General features: G+C 40.3%; 1 protein-coding gene across 2 annotated transcripts in view; it reads right to left on the minus strand.

Annotated features, from left to right (window-relative positions):
• grid1a (glutamate receptor, ionotropic, delta 1a) overlaps window positions 1-21,531 on the minus strand; it is a 199,246-nt gene that overhangs the window by 36,804 nt on the left and 140,911 nt on the right. For both annotated transcript variants that reach the window (XM_034151932.1, XM_034151931.1), the window contains exon 5: window positions 5,444-5,497. In XM_034151932.1, the coding sequence (XP_034007823.1) occupies window positions 5,444-5,497 (54 nt within the window). The remainder of the gene's footprint in view (window positions 1-5,443; window positions 5,498-21,531) is intronic.

Consider the following 21,531-nt stretch of genomic DNA (forward strand, 5'->3'; position numbering starts at 1 on the left):
AATCCAGTTTTAGTGCAACAACATGGACACTGACGTAAGGTAAGACTGTGACTGCTAACACTTTAGATGATATAGGTTATATAACTAGTGCAGGACATCTCTAATGCAAGTTGAAATTGCATGTACAATAATTGCACTATTTTTAAAGTACAAGTGCAAGTCATCATATTATTCCCATTATTATGAGTATAGTGAGCTATCTATATTTGAATAGGTGTTTAGATGTGCATTGCTATGATGGAGCATGCGTCCTAGAGCAGCAGTGGTCCTTATTCAATGAAACAAGCTGTGTGTGAATTGGATTGCCCACCTCATAACCTCAGTGACATAAAACGACTGTAACTGCTGTAACATTTAGATAAGGGGGTTAGTGCAAAGGAGTAGCCTGTCTGGGGTCCTTTAGATTTATGACCATGAAGCAGGATGTCTCCTGTGGTCACCCTTTGTGGGTTAGTACATCATCTTTTGACATCTGAATTGGATTTCTGCATAGATTCTCATTTTGGTTAATGGTTCAAAAGATCAGAACAGCAAGGCCAAAGGTTTTGATGAATGCAATGTTATACAGTACTTTGAGTAATCAATAAGCTGATTGAAAAATGAAATATTTCTTATTCTCGTAAGTGGCTTCTTCAGTAATCCACCATCCTTTCCCAGAGTCTGGTGTGGCAGAGATTGCGTCAGAACAAAAGGAGTTCCATCTCAGTTACTTGACGGGCAGTTACCCAATACATCAGTCATATCGCGACTGTCCTCCTCAACTCTTTCTGTCAGAGCAGGCACAGCCACCTAATCCATCAAACATTCTGGGGTGTCAGCGTCCCGCCTTTGAAGAGAAAAAAAACAACAAATTCTCCCAATCCATCTGAGTCCACTAGACAGTGTCAGAGGCAGACACCCTTCTGTGTGCCGGCAGCTGCAGCACCCTGGCAGTGGGTGGGGAGGGGGAATGTACCGCTGCCTGTCATCCCTGTGTCCTCCTGCTCACATCAAGCCACACCATACATTTCACAGCTTTTACTCTCTAAATATTATGTTGGTCATTTGTGTGTTGAACAAGTTTCATATCCTGCAGGCTTGTGAACTGTGTGCCATTCAAACCCACTCCTTTGGCTTTAAATTGCATTCGAGTCAAACTAAAATGTTTGCAACTCAAGAAAAAGTTTGTTGAAGAGAAAAGTTGATGGTTTTTGAACTAAGAAATTGTGTTTTCATTACAAAGGCTTTTAAAAAAATGTGCTGGCTCTGGAATAAGACATCACTTGAGACCAGGTGTGGAATCTGATAAATAAATGCTACTGAAATGCATTATTGAAATACTTTTTGATTTGCCCACACTGGGGATTGAAGGTCAAGCTAATTCCTTGTATGTGTAAACCTACTTGGCAATAAACCTGATTCGGTGATGTCAGTTTACTAAACAGCAGTAGTACAGCCATGTGTGATCGACAGCATTTAGTTAGCTTCATCTCAGATATTGAAGTTAGGTAATTTTGTCTACTCTAATGCATGTGTCATCCAGTCCGTCACACCTTATTGTTTCCTGACTTGTGAATATACTCACTTGTCACCATAATCCCTCCTCTCTATCCATTACACTCTGTGCTCTTATCACATTTCTACTTTGACAGCTACATTCATTGTGCCACATGTTGCCGCTGGTGGCAGATTAGCATAGCATTGTGGCGAGAGTTGAATACAATGTGTGGGGTATGAAGGCTGGTGTGAACAGGCAGCAGTGAGGTTCAAGGACACCTGGTTAAAATGACTGTCACGACTCAGTCATGACCACACAGCTGAAAAGAGCCAAATGTGCACAGGGACTCTCGACACATTCAGGGGCAAAAGGTAACATGGAAATCTGTTCTCTCCCTGCAGGGTTCTGTGATACAGCTGGACTGCGTCTGATCAGGCTAACAGGATTTCCCTTGAATGCGTGAAAAACTCTCTGGTATATTTTAGTTGTGTAGTAAGGAAACATAATTCACAGCTGCTCCCAAAGAACAAACATTAATAGCTGTTGCAAGTAAAAAAACAGAACAGAAAAGATTGTAAAATATAAATATCTGAAAGTGTCATTCTGACTATCACTGTGTTAGTCTTTCATCTGACGTTTTGAATTCATTTAAAAGCTTTTTGTACGTTCTTTGTGTGACCAGCCATGTTAGGAGCTTCTCAGAAATCAAATCACAGGTTAATGGAAACAAGTTGGTTTCCTTTAAATCTCCTTCCCTGTGAGAGATCAGCAAGACGGGAATTAATCATTTGCTTTCACACATATGCCCCGATTCAATTTACATGGTGACTGTTGAAAGAAGTATAACAGGCTTGATGAATAAAAAACGATTCAACAAAAGAAAGGAAGTTGCTCAAGTTTTCAGGTTTCTTTTTTCCTCTTTGCTGGAGGCCAACGCCAGCATGAGTAGCAATTTAATTTTCTCGTTAGCTATTTGAACAGCTATGTCTTATTTTCTCCTTTCAAGGCAATTATCAGTGCAGTTTATCTCTGGTGATGGATTGAAAGGAAATGAAACAGAGAAAGGTCGACTACCGCCCAGTAGCACTCACCTCCATCATAATGAAGTGCTTTGAGCGGTTAGTCAAAACCTTCATCACCTCCTCCCTCCCTGACTCTCTGGACCCCCTGCAGTTTGCCTACAGAGCAAACAGGTCCACAGACGACGCCATAGCTCTCACCATCCACACTGCCCTCTCACACCTGGACCAGAGGAACACATATGTGAGAATGCTGTTCATTGATTACAGTTCAGCTTTCAACACCATTGTTCCCTCCAAGCTGGTCATCAAGCTCAGAGACCTTGCGCTCAACAGCGCCCTCTGTGACTGGATCCTGAACTTCCTGACGGGCAGACCCCAGGCAGTGCGGGTGGGAAACATCACATCCTCCACCCTGATCCTCAACACCGGAGCCCCTCAAGGCTGCGTGCTCAGCCCTCTCCTCTACTCCCTGTTCACTCACGACTGCGTGGCCACACACAGCTCCAACACCATCGTGAAGTTTGCTGACGACACGACCGTCATCGACCAGATCACCGACGGCAATGAGGCGGCGTACAGAGAGGAGGTCGAAAACCTGACATCTTGGTGCTAGGATAACAACCTCCATCTCAACGTCAGCAAAACCAAGGAGCTGATTGTGGATTACAGGAAGCAGCAGAGAGAGGGACATGCCCCCATCGCCATCAATGGGACTACGGTAGAGAGAGTCAGCAGCTTCAGGTTCCTCGGTGTCCACATCACTGAGGACCTGACATGGACTCTTCACACTACCACCATCACCAAAAAAGCTCGACAGCGGCTCTTCTTCCTCCGCAGGCTGAGGAGGTTCAACATGGACTCCAGGATACTCTGCAACTTCTACAGGTGCACCATAGAGAGTATCCTGACTGGCTGCATCACGGCCTGGTACGGCAGCTGCACCGCCCTCAATCGCAAGGCTTTACAGAGGGTGGTGAAAAATGCACAGCACATCACCAGGATGGAGCTGCCATCCATGGAGGACCTCTACTCCCAGCTCCTCAGGAAGAAATCCCTCCGGATTATAAAAGACCCCCATTACCCCAGCCACAAACTGTTCTGTCTGCTGCCGTCTGGCAGGCGGTACCGCAGCATCCAGAATAAAACCACCAAATTCAGAGACAGTTTCATCCCACAGGCAATAAGACTGCTAAACACCTGAACTTTGAAACAACATCCACAACATTCATCTGGCTGCTACTTAGAAATGATTTATCTAATATATTGCATATAGACTCTTATTGCACTATTTTAGTTTTTTAAACAATTTTATTTGTTGTATTTCATATTTAGTATTTACTTGCACTATATTGTTCTGTTTATCTGTTTTATTGTGTTGCACTGTTGGAGTGAGCCTGTGACCTAAGATTTTCATCGTCATAACTACACTGTAGCTATGTTCGCATGACAAATAAAAAACCTTGGAAAGGATCATCAAAAATGACAGAAAGAGGAAAAGAAAATGGAGAAAAATATATTTTCACTGTCTTTGGAAAGGGAATGGGTATTTGTTTCATATTTCAAAGATATAACCAGGCAGGCTTATTTATTCCCCTTTAAATGTGTAACCAGGAGAAATAACTCTACAGTAAGCCACATCACACCAACCATTAAGGGAGCGCAAGAGACATTAACATGCCATTAGTTCATATGTTCCCAGAGTCTGAGGCAATTAGAGCTAATGTCTTGCTAGAAGTCTGTTCTAATTGACTGAGAGGCATGCAGGAGTTTGTATGTGAATACTGTTTCAAAGAAAAATAATAACAGTCCCTATCTTATTATCTTGTTTGACACTCCTTTATTTTTAGGAAACGTATCAACAAAATAATATGACTCAAGGTGCCAGACATTAAAGTTTCAAAGAAAGTGAGGTCTCATTAGCTGTTGATTTTCAATACTTTAGTTATGTGTGTGCTGAAATGCAGGGTGAACATGATTTAAAACAAACAAGGAAGTTATTCTATAAAGGCTCATTACGATCGACAATGAGGTCATTTAGGCTTCCAGAAGGTTTTCAACACATTGACACTTTTGAAAATCATTATTGAAACACACTACTACCAAATTACTAAATAAAGAATACAAATAAATGAATTAATTTTTATTTGAAGTCCAATGTGTGTTGTATTTAGTATGTGTTTCAACCTTCTGTATCAAGGGATAGAGAAGCTGCTACTAAGAAATACAAAAGCCAATTAATGAACGTATGTTGCTTATAAGACATGGCTGTCTATATATATATATATACACTGCAGCATATTCTCATTATTCAAAATCCATGCATTACCGATCAATATGTGTCATGTTTCGGATGTTGAACTCAGATGTTTGTATAAGGAGATGACATTTCAATACGTGTGTGTGTGTTTGTGCGTGTTTGTTCGACAGAAAGTGTCTTATATTCCAGGTTAAATAAAGTCTGAGAAACCTTTTATCTAATGTATTTCACCCACTGCTTTTAGTATTGTGAACAATCCTGTGTCTCCGCTCTTACTGTATCTCCAAATCAAATTGAATCAATGAAAATGCAGCGCTGAGGCACTAAAGCTAAAGGCAGAGCCCAATGTTCTGTATTCACAAAGTGCACCTGGATTTTGTGCTGTTACAGCCACTTTAGAAAACCATTTAGGTCAATGTCAGACACACGCGTAAAGGGGAGGGGGCGCACTTACCTTAACGGTATAGGAAGGGCAATTATACAATATCAAATAAAGGCCCAGTCCATCAGTCAGCTAATATAGTATAAAAGCATAAGATGTGCTGTTTATTTATATTAATGTGAATACATGCAAATGTTTTCATGTGTTTGTGTGCGCCTTGGCAGCATGTGAGACCTTGTTGACAGAGACAAAGTGAGGTCTGTATTCACTCAGGTGCATACAAGTGTGTTTGTGTTTGGCCTCACCTCATTGGCATAGACCCAGTGACTGTCCTTGGACGCCAGGTTGGTTTCCACAGCCTGCATTGAAAAAAATAACAAGGGGAAGAGAGGGGAAAGAGAAAAGGACATTTGAGAAAACCTTGAGTGTAATTCATTGAAATCTTACAACATGTTAGTCACTCCAAGTATCTTTAGAGCTGATTCAGAGATGTCTTGAAGCTATATAAAAGCTGATTTTATGTTACATTTGATGGTAGAATGAACCTTGAGCAAAATTGCGGATACTATGCACAATGCTGTAGTAAATAATACTCCATTGGCCGTACTCATTTTCAGAGACTTTGAAAGTGAAATGTGGAACCAAAATAAATTGATGGCAGTGTTGGATAAAACAAATCTGTTACCTGTCAGAATCTGGCAGTAGAGAGTCAACTGCGGAAATGCTGATTACTAATTATTACTATGAGAAAAGGCTCTGTAGTGACACAGCACAGCATTGTTTAACAGTGCGACTATTACGATTCTGAAACTTCAGGAACACCGGTAAGAACAACTTCATTCTCAGACCAATGCATTTTGGCTTGAGACAGGTTATCCAAGGACAACGTCTGACATTGAAGTCGTGTGTTGCTAGACATTTGAGCTCTTCAATTTGAATCTGTCACACTGAAAAGAGAAGCTGTGCATTCCCCACGCATAATAGGGCAGACCTTTTCTAGCACTCTGCTGTCACGGCTAGACTTTCACCACCTAGTCTTTGTCAGTATCAAATAAATCTGATTTTTCAAGGAGAAAACCAGGATTATATAAAACAGTGTTTTGTCATTTACATGACATTTAGATATAAGTTTTCAGGAGAAATTGAATTGCAATTTGGTAACTTAAGTGCATGTAAATGAACTGGGTGACCTGAAACCTCTCAGTGCAGGTGCAAATTACCCTCCATAAACCCTCCATCTCATTATGAAGTTCCTATACCTGTCACGAGACTGCACACATTTGACATCTGTCATGCTTAACATCTTAATGCATGCCCTCTCCAGCAAATTACTACCATTAGTATCTAAATGAATCCCTTCCATGCAAAGCAATGAAGACTGATGTCTCAAATATGACTGGCGTAAACGTGCAGCATTTTTACTCAACAACACTACTCTCATCAATATTAGCTGGTGCAGAGCTATGCACCAAAAGCTGCCAATCAATCCTGTAACCTCGCAAGAACCATGATTTGATTTTAATGCTCCTTTCCTTCCCAGATTGAGCTCGTCAAAGTGCAAGAGAACCAAACCAGTGCAACAGCAATATTTACCTAAACGGTTGAAATACCACGTCTCGTTCTAAAAGAGCAACATTAACTGTTGCACAAAAATGGTTTATTACATGGTGGGCTTGTTTTTTTTACCAGTGAAACCACTCAGCTGAATTAAGTAATATTGAGACCAAAAGGGTCCAGTTTAGCATTCAAATCAGATTGGTTTATTTATACTTCAAGAAACGCGCAATATTTCGAATTAAGCTACTGTATAAAGAGACTACTCACAAGGCTGTAAAGTACACACTGCATATGGGCCTAATCACATTTCAATGTGATAAAGGCAGAGAACAAATGAAGTATTTCAATTTTCAATACTATGTCACACAACAAAGCACTGGAGGGCCTGTGTATGAAATGTGTGTCTTTGTGTCAGTGTGTGCGATTGTTTGCAGGTGTGGAACAAAGCACAAATTCTGAGAAAGATGAAGCGCACAATGCTCAACGAAGAGCCTTAGGGACCACTTTAGGCATAAGGTGAACAAAAAGAAAGCAGAAGCCGAGAGATGAAAGGGAGCTCTGCGTGGGCGGGGGGAACATGTGCGAGTGTTTCTGAAAGTGAACCATGAACAGTGTTATTTTGGTAGAATCTAGATATTTTAAGTATCTTTTCTTCCATGGAATCATAATTGTATTACCATGTTTGATTTGAATCATTTCAGTTAAAGATTTCCAGTTCTCAGTGCCACGTGCAAAATAATATAATCCGTTTACAGATAGCGCAAGGCAGATTTTTTCACACGGATAATTACATTAGCCCTTGAATCATCCTTGAGTAACACGATAGGACGGTTTACTTTGACAAGAGATACATCTCGACACATCTCTTTCAGCAATTCAGGATTACCCTTTTAAATAAAAAAACAAAAGATCCCAAGCAGCTTCCTGTTATTTGATTGATGAGAAAATTCCCGCAAAATACTTTAATTTGTGAGTGACCCATTCATTTCAATATTTATGATTTCTCTCTGGACCTGAACAAAAACCTGACAGTGAGAACCATTGTCTGCCTTGAAGAACAACCTTGACATTCAGGCGAGATGACAGGTCCTTGAACTGTATTAATTGTTCCAGACTAAATCTGTCGGATGCCATAATGGTAAGAAAACAAAGCCAAGTACCATAGTGTGGGTTATTGATGTGTACCAGCTGGGATGCAGTGTTTTGTGGAAGCCCCGGGCACAACAAACCCTCCACTTGAGAGGCTCAGCCCTAGTTCACAGCACAACTGAACACTTGAGACACTCTAGAAATAAAGCCTTAGTTAATCTAAATAATATTGTGCTCCCACGCATGGATGTGACAAAACCATTATTGTTCTGGAATACTGAAGTGTTTGAGAGCTGCTATTGTAGACTCAAATCTGTGCTGGATTTACAGTTTAACACCGTGATGTCACTCATTGTTAGTCACCTTTGCCATTTTCTCCAACATCAATATATGAAGGCAAAAGGTGAGGACAATTACCCTTTTTAGATTCATGGGAATTGAAATATACTGTATGCAACAGAACACTAATTTGAGTCTTAACATTCATGACTGGTTTTATTTCGTCAGTAATTGTGATTGGCCCCAGATTAATTTTCTTCATTCAAAGTGAGACACATCATTTTAATTGAAAAGTGCCTGGGTGCTGAGGTCTCAGAAATATCACAAACACGCCGTGCATACATTACTTCAGCAAGTTGCTAATAAGGATTCAGAACTTGCAGCTCTTAAATACAAAGGCCCCTTATGTCTCAGTACAATTCCTACATTATGTTGCCTAATAAGCCCTTTCCAAATCACATATACAGTAGTCATTTTTCAGCTAAACTAAGAAAGGATTTTCCCCTTTTTCTTAAAAATATATCACACCAAAGCCTTAAAAATCCATTTGAGACCTTAAATGCTATCGACATCCAGGCAGAGTAATTTGGGCTTTGTGTGTTTTCTTCTTTTCCATTCACTTCAGGAGATGATGTAACAGTGAAACTCTGGAGAGCAATGTGGTTTTGGAGACGGCGGCACAGACAAGAGCCTGGAGTGACATGTGAGGAATATTCTATACTGTTGATACAGCTAAAGCCTGGCGACAGTAAGATCTCCAATCAGAGAGGCATAGTACCTCAGGCATGTTCTTATACAGTAGCAATGCAAGAAAGGCAGCCACAGAATGCCAACTCCAATTTAAAACTGTGACAGCCAGAGAGGGATTGAGAGGAATTGCAAAGATGTGAAAATAGGTAGGGGGAGGTAAAGGCAATTCTAAGACGGCTGAGGAGGATTTGCATGCATGTGTGGGTTGACACACAGTATTGTAAACTCATTACATATCATTATTTGTCCAAGTACAAAACCACGTTTTTAAAGGTAAAGCAAGTTTTGATTGTAAGTTTATTTGTCACACCTGTTAAGGAATAATTCTTCTAGATATCTAACCTTTTGCTCTGTGATGTTTTATGATCTACTCTGACGTCTGTTATCTCCTTTAAGGAAAGGCATTGGTGCCATATGTGTTGTTGTTACCAGTTTGTGACCGGTCAACTTGTCTGGCACGAATGGTACTTGTTGTGAGAACGCTGAGGCACTTCTTTATCGGTGTTTGTGGACTCTAAGGTGTGAAATCTTTGAGGCCATGAGTGTCGGACGCAAGTGGTTCAGTGTTCCCAGCTGTTTAGTCTACTCCTTCAGAGATGTTGATTACTCTCTGTGAACCAGTTAAAAGGTCTAGCATAGAGAGAGGCTCTTCAGAATTGACGTGGCAACTCTCCCGTGAAGTCAGACCCTCTGGCTCGTGACTTGTGATGTGAATTCTCCGGCCGAAACTCGTAATAAACCATCAGTGTTTGACATCAAAGCTCCAGCTCTCCTCGTGTCTCCTTCCTGAGTCGGTGACTCCCACTGCATTGCTACACAGAAGTTTTCCCCCACAACACCTATATAGCTAAAAGTTTTCCGTTTAATACAACATTCCTGAATTATAACTACTTTCCCAAAAGTCAAATTGTTCCGTTTCAGTTTACATTGTTTTAAAGAGGCACATTTAATTTGAATTGCTGAATAACTGTTGCAAATTTCCCTTAAGCAACAACGTAAACATACGGTATATGAACATTGTTTACGTAATTAACAACTTTCTAATTTGTTCACATCAGTGTACAGATCTTGCAAGTGAAGCGAATCCCCGCCCTGCAGCTCACAGTTTAGATAATGACCTTAAATCAATGTGTGTCTTCAAAATGGTATAGCACCATGTGGAATGAACAAACACCCTACCTCCTAGCTAGATAAAAAACCTTGTGCATTTGCTGTTCCCTAATGATCTTGCGAATCACAATTTCTGATTTAATTGTAAAACAGGATGTTTTGATTAACTTTAAACCAACAAAGATTTTCTCATTAAAATGTACCATTAGTTTCAGTCTAGCAATCTTTACCACTCATTGTCTCTAAATGTCTTCATTTCTACCTACCTACACGTATGCAGTGCGTAGTGTGAATGTGAATCGACATCTACCAATCTACAATATATATACTTTACTAGTGGTAGATTAATTGATATCTCTAATCACATGCTCAGACTATAATTTAAAAACAATGTCTGAAACCATAACATTACATTTGCAGTCTCGATATGAGCAGTAAACAAGAGTTAAGCTTACGTTTAATGCTTATTCTAAAATGGCCTAACTCTTCCTGGTTGCTGATGCCAAACCGAATAATGGCAAATACTCAGTTCAGAGGTGTGACACAGACCCAGAAAATGAGGTAAACATGGCTCAGTCTGCAGTGTTTGAGAACTAAAACTCCGCGGGCTAGAAGGTTTTCCAGAATAGCTGCCTCATTTACTATTGTTTGTGTGGTTTTCTGATGCAGCATTAGATACGATTGGGGATATCATTATTTGTTGTCACACATTTACCATTGAAACCATTCTACTGAATTATACTAGTATTTCAGTGCAGTGTATTGTATCGTTACAAAGTCATGTTTTACGTTTTTTGGGTTTGTGATTAGTGTATCTAAATGTTGATCTCATATATATATATAGATATAGATACGATATATGCAAATTAAGAGACTAACTGAATTATCTGAGGGAAAGATACAAACCCCTAATAACTATCTGTCCTTCCATCAGTCTTATATACAACAGTGAGGACACTCATGCACTGATTTTCTTGTTAGTGAAACGCTCTCATGATGCAGAGGCTGCTGTGTTTACCCCCCCCCCTAGAAAGTGAAAAGCGCCGGTGTGAAAGCCGCATATTAGTGGGTTCAATGATAACAGACTCGCTCCTATTTGAGGCCATGCAACATACTTTTAAGGTCAGCTCTGGGTGCATAGCAACCAATGGCCATTGTTGGTTTGAAGTGGCGATATTTAAAAGAGTCTTAGTATTGGGCAAGAGGGTTGACAATGAAGGAGGAACTCTTTATCTCATCTTAAATTATTTTGTTAATATGTAATTATAACTCAAGGACAAACAGATAGTCAATGCACTGTGAAAAGCAACACAGTGTTAACCACAAGCTTATTATATACTTGCATAACACCAACATAAATTTGGTCTCACATTTGAACACAGTGTAAAAAGAAAACGGCAATATTACACACTGTTCCAGAGAACAGACAATAATGAGGCCAGCACTTTCACGGAGTCTCAGTATTTGTTCATGATTTAGAAGAGGATGGACAATGAAAAGATTTTAGAAGCTGTCCAACCTTTCCATACTTTTTCTGAGAGGGGATCTCACAAAGGAGCCAGGCCGGAGTAATGAGGTCTGTCATAAAAGATTCACAATAGTCCCTCTGAACCCAGCCTTGCCACTGTTGCTGTGGAAACACACCTTGAGACTCATAATCTGCTCCACCGACACAGCATTGAACAAGAAGGTGCTAACTGCACCTTTAGATAGGTACAGAGATACAAATCAAATTAGCTTTTACACAAGCAATCATGTCAATAGGCCTATTCACACCATACATGTACGGGTTAGATTATAGCCTATGTTCATCACTGCCATGTGACTAATTACTAATGACTGACACTCAAAAGATACAGCAAATGATGAAACCAAGAGAAATGTCAGCTGGGGTACTGATCTGCAGTCCTTAGTGATAATCCAACACCTGATTCCCAGCGCTTCTGACCTTCCACTGTCAGTATTCAAGACCAGGTGGCCTTTCCAATAAGATGGCACACGCGTGTCACATTAAAAACAAATCACGACTCCCATCTGCCGTGGTGCTGAGGCCGCTAGTGCCTCTCTGCATGTAGTTAGCTTCCCACAGGCTTAAGCTACAGCCATGAGTAGAATAGCTAATGTCCCCACTAGAAGACTCACCAGTTGGCACATTAGCTTTGTTATATGGATTAAATTAGAGGAAATGTACCACTCTTCTAAAGCCTGCAATGCAGCATTTTCTGTATGTTTGTAAATGTAAAAAAGTAACATTTGATAAACTATGCAATGCATTCAAACATTTATGAGAAAACATGCTGGATACATTTATTGAATCTGCCAAAATGGTTCACAAAGAGCGGCTGAAGCTCAAGGAGGAGCTTAATATGACATAAGCCCTTATTTCCCTTTCTGAGCATGAACTCTTCTTCTATGATGTCTTTATTGTTGGCATTTTCAGTAAAAAAATATGTGACGGTTACTCTTTAACTGTCCCTGTGAAATATTCCCTCTGTGGACTGCTTCACATTTGTGAGCTGTAATGCTGTGCGGGGGATTGTCCCTGACAGGATTAAAACTAGGTGTGACATTTTATGACTACCATAGCAGGCTGAAGAGCCTCCTGAGTGCAGGCATGCAGTGAGGCAGACCAACATTCAGGCCATGGGGGTGGGAACAGTTGCTACATGACTTTAGCATTGATTTGATCCATCACAACCAAAATAGTTTGAGACAGTCTTGTAATGAGAGGGCATGTTGTATAAAACCTAGGAACATTTTTTTATTCAGAACTATTTTGCTTACATTTCATTAACCTTGCATAATGCACCCAAAATAATACATTCACATAAGTTATAAACACATCAGAATGTACTTTTTTTTTAAAGATCTTGCTCTTCCTTATGCTGTTTAAAAGGGGCTTTGTGTGGCTTGAAAGTAAACAACCAGGTTGATTGATTGATGAGGGTTTAGTCCATACAATGGTTAAACTCTTCTGAAGACAGGAATCTGCAGCTCTGGTATGCCTTTACTGAAATTCAACTGTCTCATAATCAGATATTTAAAGCCAGGTATTTTTTATTTCACAATGAAAAAACTACATCTCTGTGAGTGCTTGACATTGTGAGCAGGCTTTGAATAAAGACAGGAAGGTTCAAACTCAGTTAGCATTTTAACAAGACACCCAAGAACACTCCTTAAACAATACATCTTAGCAGAAGACAAATTACTTTGCATTTCCGCAGGGTGTCCTTGGGGAAGTACTGAACATAAACTAACCCCTTGCACCTAGGGGAAATTTATGTTGTGGATCTGTGATGATATTTGCAATTGGATTTTTATTGCACAGCTGATGAATGTAATAAAGCAGGATAATTAACAGAGAAGAAACTGATTACCTCACCTACAGTTATTTTGTTCATCTGTGACTACAGTTACAACACAAGGACAAGCATATACTCTATACAGTCAATTTGATTTGAAAAGCAACATGCTGTAAGACATGAGAATATTTTACATTTATAAACTCTACATAAATTAAGGGAAATAAATGAACACTGATATTTTAAGCAAAGTGCTAAAAATTGATTTTACACAGAACATTAATGTTTCACAAACCAAAAAAGGATTTCAGGTTGTATCAGGATTGTAGTTATGGAAACCTGCAGATCGTGTATACTCTCTCTAAGCCCTTTGGTGTTATCTGTACCATTTTTGTAAGATGCATAACTCAAAATGAAGTTGACAAGCAAAAGCTATTTAAATAAAAAAAGGTAACTCTTGGGATTGAATCCAAGCAAAGACAATAGATAAGGAAAAGAATACTACTTAAAGGCAACTGAATAATGCATGCCACCATTACCTAACATTAGTCGAGTGATTTAAGGTGAGCGAAATACAATAATTGTTTTCCATAAAAGCACTTTGTACCATTCCAAGACCATTAGCTTCGAATAATGGCTCACAGAACTTTCCTTTCGCACTGAACTTCACACCCCAAATAACACATCTTAAGAAAGAGGTAAGTGATTTGTATTTGGAAACATCTAAATCATTTATCTCTCTTTAGTCAATGTTGCATTCAGAGCAGGACAGGTAGCATCCACACAACTTGCATACAAAGTAATCTGTCCACTCTTTATGTTGTACTTCTTCATCAAGTTTTGTGTAAAGGGTCTTGAGTGAATGGAAGTGGTTTTATTGTACAGAAAAAATGGGGCGAAGCCTGCGAGCTAGTTCAGTCAACTCGAGCACCAATGATACATTAACACGTGACACACCTCGTCCCTCTTACAACCAACCAAACACATTCTTCTAAACATGCCGCTCTATTTAAGTTGCCAGGTCTTCCTGCCTCTGCCTCGCTCATGCTGCTGCTGCCACTGCTCGTGTTCACTTGCTATTGCTACGTTCATGTTCCTGCTGCTGTGTGTCATGTTGCTGCTGCTCGCCTGCCCCACCACCACCCCAGCTTCCACCCCAGCTTCCAACTGTAGGCGCGGGGGATAGTTATCTAATCATCACTCAATGTTTTTTGTAAATCTGTGGAGTGATGAGGCCCGAGCCTAGACGCCAAACTCAAACTATATGCTGCTTATAATAAACATATTAAAGTGGACCTATCATGCTATATTATAATAATATAGTGTAGGACCATACCTATATAAGGCATATTTATACTTTTTTTTTTTTTAAATACCAAACAGATCATGCATTTTAGCCATGCCTCATTTCGCTCAAATTGCACTTTTTTACCCCTGTTTTTGCAAGTGCTGATTCTGTGAGAACAGCACCACCTACAGGCCTGGCATATGTACTACAGCGTCTTCAGCGCTTTCGAACGGCAATGGCCGTGGCTGTCTCCTCCTGATTGGTGGAGTTGGCCCAATAGCCGTAGCGCCACCGTCCTGACGTCAGGACAGTGTTCAAATCTGGATCAGTTTTTATCAGATCCGTTGCAGCCCCTTTTTTAGAGATTTGGGTATGGAGGAAAATAGAGAGGGTTGTGTTTTCTGACACTTGGTGAGTTCCCTGGAACACCGGGGACACATATTCATGTATAAAAGACGTACAAAAGTGCATTTTGCATGATAGGTCCCCTTTAAGTAACACGTGAGTTGTCTGACTGAACTGACATAGTGGGAAACTGAGACCTAATTGCTCCTTTTAGTAAAGCCAACAATAGACCACTTTAAAAAGATGCAAAGACGTTTCATACGACTCCTTGTGGAGTAATACAATAAAGTTATATAGCCCTCTCTCTTAAGACAGCTCACTACAGGGCAGTGTCCTTACATCACAGCCATGTCAGTGTCCTTGAATGTAACCAATGGATTAGGAAGCCTTTTAGGCTTTTTATGTCCTGTGGACTTTTTCCCTTACATGGGCTATAAGAGGGCACTGCCCACCAGGTAAGAACACTCAGACACACATTTGCAGATGACTACAGACACTGCTGTAATCTCTGCTTGAGGGTACACGATAACACTTCCTACTGCTGAAACTGCTTCAAAATCACTACTCATAGGCGGCTTTCAGGGAAGGATAGCGACAATAACAGTGAGGTGAGAAACCTAAAAAAAAAAGTCGTAAAAAGTTGTATTAAGAAAGCTCAGTTTGGGTATTACGGGAGGAACAGTGTCAGTCTTTTAATTTGAGCATTTATGCTTGAAGGTCTGTCCGATAATTGCAGTGACCTACCTTCGGGAAATGTAGCTTTTGTGGGAAATAAGTACTGCCGTTTCTTTAAAAGCACAACTTTTGGGGGGCTGTTCAAATATCTAAGATATACAATGTGGTAAAAATAATGGATGATATAATATATATAATATAATCGAAAAATAAAATTCCATGTCACTAGCCTTTTTCGGTGCTAGAGGTTATTACTGTCTTATCAAATTCTCACACACTGCCTATCTGGAGGCCTGGATTGAACCTTCATTTAGGGGCATAGCTGTAATTGGTATTGATAGATACATTATATTATTCCCTGATGCAAAACAGACCTGATACAACCTCTAATACACAATACAAACACAAGGGGCTTTAACTAAGCTGAGTATTGATATTTATTTGGCTCACTGTAGAGGTTTTGTACCAATAGCAAAAGATTGTGCAGTATGTACTGTAGGCCTTTGTTTTCATGGATCAATGTAGACATAAGTACATGATATGTTTATGTATGTGTACTATATGCTTGTTTATACAGCATATGCTTACTTGAACAGACCTACATTGAATATTTTTAGATAATTATTGTAGTAATAGAAGATGTGTTGTTTGTGTGCCCCCCTTCTACTTCTATCCCCTGTCGCAGAGATCTATTCACTGAGTGCATCCTTTAAAACATGTGGCACATAAGCAGAATCAGATATTATCTCACCACTAAACAAGCCAAATAGGATTTCTCAACTGAAGAGCCAGTTCAGTTTTTAATATTGTCTTCATAATGTTGCAGTTTAAAAAGGCACACATTTTATATTCTTCCTCAACAATGAGTCCCTCCTTGTAAAATTTGACAGACAATACCACAGAAGAAGACGTGCTATCGCCTGCCAAGAGAAAAAGAGTCCGCGATGTGCCAAGTGAGCGACACAGTTTGAAGACATTGCTGCATTTCTGGAACATCAAAACTTGGAAATAAGACAGGTGGTGTCCACATGTGCAGATTTGCTCCTTACTGACTGTTGTGTGGAAAATAACAGGTGTGGCTGTCCAAGATGCCAATGTGTTCCCGATTTTAACACTCCATCAATAACCATTCTTGAAGTAAGTGAGCACTTACAATAGTGCTCAGCGGCTGGTGGTATGAGACTGGAGGTGTGTGTGGCAGCGTGTGGCAGCTCCCTGTTGAGCAGCAGACATGTGTGACTAAGGAGGCAAGGAGCTCTTGAAAAAGAACATTAATGCTTGAACCTACTCTAAGTAAGAAACAGCCATGTCAAAGTGCATTGAAACATTTTGGCTTGTGCAGTGTTTCTTACAATATAATAAAATTCGATCTCCCAATGCCTCTGATTTTCATTGGAGTAAACAGGGTGTTTTAAAGTAAGAAGCCTGAGAGAACAAGCTTAGAAAACAAACTGACAATACATGAGCACAGTCCAGAACAAATTCAAAACAGGCACGTGGGGTACATGTTACAAGACAGATGGGTCTGCATTGATGCTATTTTCCTCTACTTCAACAATCAAGGATTTCTTTGTATCTGTGAAAATTACAGGTCGGGGTACGTAGACAGACTGTGCATCAAACACTCCCTAATTGGACACAAGTAAGCAAAATAAGTGGGCAGGTGAATAAAGAAATAAGAAAACAGGGCGCAAGAAAGGTAATAGTGGGAGGTTAGCTGGGCCAAAGATGAACTTGAATCTCATCCTAATGAATCCAGCCAAAGAGTGAGGCATGTCTTCTGAACACCATGGGAAAGAAGAGCTGTTATGGAGAGTGGGAGTGTGAAAGTTTAAGTTTTGACATAATGCTAATTACAAACAGCATTGACTGCCAGGAAGGCTGCGAGAGAAAAATAGGGGAGGAGGCGGCGGCGGTGATGGCACTTTGCCAACTACATCTCCTAACAATGTCGAGAGATATTGTTAGGAGATGCGTTATTTGTTTTATGTAAGATTTTTCTAGTGTTTGCTTAATCAGCATCCTCACTTGGCTGAGGACACCATGCAAACAGGCATGTATGACACTTGTTCGTGGCAATGAATACTTTTATAGGGGCTTTATAGACAATAATTCCCAGCAAACAACACCGGGGCAATTAAAGCAAAGTCTGAAGAGGTTGCAGTTGAACAGACAATGAATTAGGCAAATGTGCTGTAAATAAAGCACTTTTTGTTTGGATTCTCTTAAGACCACTGTGTTTGTATCAAAGAAACAAATAGCTGTTCTTTGAGCTGTGGTTTATCCCTTGCTTGTGAGGAATCTAATTTGCCAGCATGCTCTGGTAGTGGTCTGCGGGAATGATTTCGTTGCTTTATAGCTTTCAAAAGCTTTTCAATACACCTGAGGAGCACTTTCATTTAATCTGTCTCATCAAGATCAATAAATGTGTCTGAAATGTGATTCTTTGGAACATACTACCCGTTAATAGGCCACAATGATTTTAGGGTGGCCATTTTCTGAAACCTTATCTACGCAGTTTGGTGCTATATGGGAATCAAGCCAGAGAGCTAGCGCTGCCAGAATGGGAAAAAGCAAAGCTCTTATGTATATTAAACAAAAGCCAAAAAGGTATACTATAAAAAAATACATTTCTCAATCACATAGCCGTTTCTATACAATATGTAGGGAAGTGCACAAGGAGGGCTGTGAGGAAAGAGGGACGTGGCGTGGTGGGAGGAGATGGGTTCTCAAAGCTCAGAATAAGGCGCAGTAGCAGGAGAGGAGAGAGGGTACATGATCAAAGCCTATATTTTGAAATCACTTACTTCTCCATTAGTTTGATTAATGGGACCAGCCTCACAGTCAGACAGAGGCAAGGGGCTTGAGAAATGATGCAATTACTGCTTTTTGAATAGAAGGCTGAAAAGGCCTGCTTGAAAGGAGGATCTGGAGGAGATTCGACAGGGCATCCTGGACAGTAGACTGCCTCCTCTCCATCCATCCATCCCCCTGTCACACACCCTGAAGCACCACCATACCCCCCCCCCCCCCAAGGCGTCTCTCTCTCATCAGGCTTAGTGCCACGCTTCACTGGTCCTCTCTAAACTGGGCAAGCATACTATCAATTGTGATTAATATGTATCTGCAGCATCTTCCAGCGTTTCCGTCACATTTTGTTTAATGCTCAGATGATGCTCCACTCTAATGCCTAAATGCAGTCTTCCTTCATTCAACGTTTGCTTTGTCAACATGTATATTGAGCACATTTCTACTGTTACAAACGCTAGCGGCTCAATATAAAAGATTATTTGAAAGATTTGTAAACTTCTTGAGTGATCTGCTGGAATAGAAGAGTCTCAAGTGCCTTTTGTGAATTTATTTTAATAAAACATTAAGACAGTTATCTTATCTCCAAGGATTTCGAATCATGTCCACTTAAATGAGATGCAAATAATTAGACGTTATGCATACAGTATAACAAAGAAAGCTGCTATATCCTCTTTTAATACCTTATCTAAAGTGTTCAGATATGCGTTACATAAGAACAGAAGAGTGGAGTGTTAATTGTAAATTAAATGTGATAAAGGAAACCTTCACATTCGTTGTAAAAGAGACTGTTAAGCAATTAGAAAACACCTGGAAGAATGATTTTTGTTGAATTCTATCTCTTTCTGCGGCAAAATGTGCGTGGGAAGCACTCCACAGGGGACTAAGCAACACATTGTTAATTTAAATTCAGTTCAGTAATCAGCTCAATAATCACACCAACAAGAGAAGGAGAGGAGAAGATAAAGGACGATCAAAAGAAGGGAAGACAGACAAAGGAAGAAGGTGGAAAGAGGAATTCATACTTGTCAAAATCTTAATAATCTAATACTTTCGAGTTTTCAGCTGAATGCAGAAGGTAGGTGGCAAGTCTTCTGGAAAGGACAAAGGGCAGGAAAGCCTTTACTTTTCATTATGCAGTTCTTAAATGCCACAGCGTCTGCGTAGTTTCGGATGAAAAAATAGTTTGACCACCTCTTTGTTGTACCTATGATAACACTTTAGTGCTTTGTGAGTGTATTCCTGACTGATACTGTAATAAGAAAATGTCTATTTCTCCTTCCAAACTGGAACCTGGAACTGTTCATTTTCTGCATCTAGTTTGCTCAAATCACAGACAGTCAAAATGCCCATGGTTGAAAGTAGCGCCTGTCATGTTAAGCTAGTGTGTGTGCCTCAGTGTTGTAGTCAAGTCACCAATTCACGAGTCCAAGTCACTCTCGAGTCACCACTCTTTGAGTCCGAGTCCAAGTCCGAGTCACCCAAGGAGTGTCCGAGTCGAGTCCGAGTCCGAGTCATCATTACCTGTGTTCGAGTCCGAGTCCGAGTCCAAGTCGGAGCGTCAATGTACAAGTCGAGTCCGAGTCATCGTGGGGGGGAAAATTCACGAGTCCGAGTCATCATTACCTGTGTTCGAGTCCGAGTCGGAGCGTCAATATACAAGTCGAGTCCAAGTCACCGTGCGCGAGAATTCACGAGTCCAAGTCCGAGTCATGTCAATCAGTGCGCGAGTCCGAGTCAAGTCACGAGTCCCGAAAATCGGCACTCGAGTCCGAGTCCGGGACTCGAGTACTCCATCTCTGGTGTGCCTGCATGCTTGCTTGTGCATGTGTGTATGCATGCGTGCTAAAAAGATTAATCAGGAGAGGTGAAACATGGGGATAGGAGAAAGGAAGTGAGAGGACTTCAGGATACGTTTTAAGGAGTACTGTTGGACAAAAGTGAACAAAAGTTTAGAAGGGCAGATGGATTGAAGCAAAAGTTTTAAAATACACATTCACAGATTTATGAATTACATTACCACCATGGCCCTAATTTGTATTTGACGTTATGCTTTTTGGCATGACAATGTTAAAATATTTCAGCTTTAAAGTACACTTAAATTAAATATGAGAACACGGGTAAGTGTTGGCACAATATCATCAAGTAAGTTTCTTGGCAGTGTGAAATCGAAGATCAAAATATGTCCCCTGTGCTCATTTACACATTTGCATTTACAGTGATTCTCTCCAAAGTGCTCTTTGGGTTTCTACATCAAATCAGTTAAGGATTTCACTCGACTCTCCCAGTGCAAAGTAAATCCGCTAATGCAATTGCAGAAGCACTCACAGCCGTATGAAACTCCCACAGGCTTGTAGGAAAAACTTTTCTCAGAACAGCAGGTTTCTGCACCGAGGTGTTATTGATGACCTGTTGTGCATAAAATAAGCTCATTCAATGATCGTGCCTCAATCCACAATACCCATAATTGTCTATTTAATTACTTGCTTAAACCTCTCTTAGTGAATGTTGTTCTATAAAAAATAAAGGAATTGCTAATTTCTTCAAAAGTAACAAACCTACGTTCAACTAAAATACCAGAAAAGTGGCAATGTCCTGCTGTTCTGGATATTTTACAAACACATACATTGACTGATACACAATATAGAAACTGTAGCTATGTCAAATAATTAATGCTGCAAAGATATTTAGGAAATTCAACTTTTTTAAACTGCACAAATGATGTTCCTCAGTCAATAATATAACCTGCACATTTAACATACAGTAGTTAAAGGGGACCTATCATGCAAAATGCACTTGTGTACGTCTTTTATACATGAATATGTGTCCCCGGTGTTTCAGGGAACTCACCAAGTGTCAGAAAACACAACCCTCTCTATTTTCCTCCATACCCAAATCTCTAAAAAAAGGGGCTGCAACGGATCTGATAAAAACTGATCCAGATTTGAACACTGTCCTGACGTCAGGACGGTGGCGCTACGGCTATTGGGCCAACTCCACCAATCAGGAGGAGACAGCCACGGCCATTGCCGTTCGAAAGCGCTGGAGACGCTGTAGTACATATGCCAGGCCTGTAGGTGGTGCTGTTCTCACTGAATCTGCCCTTGCAAAAACAGAGCTAAAAAATGTCAAATTGAGCAAAATGAGGCATGGCTAAAATGCATGATCTGTTTGGTATTTTGAAAAAAAA

This window comes from Trematomus bernacchii, unplaced genomic scaffold, assembly GCF_902827165.1.
Source record: "Trematomus bernacchii unplaced genomic scaffold, fTreBer1.1, whole genome shotgun sequence".
Classification (NCBI taxonomy): domain Eukaryota; kingdom Metazoa; phylum Chordata; class Actinopteri; order Perciformes; family Nototheniidae; genus Trematomus; species Trematomus bernacchii.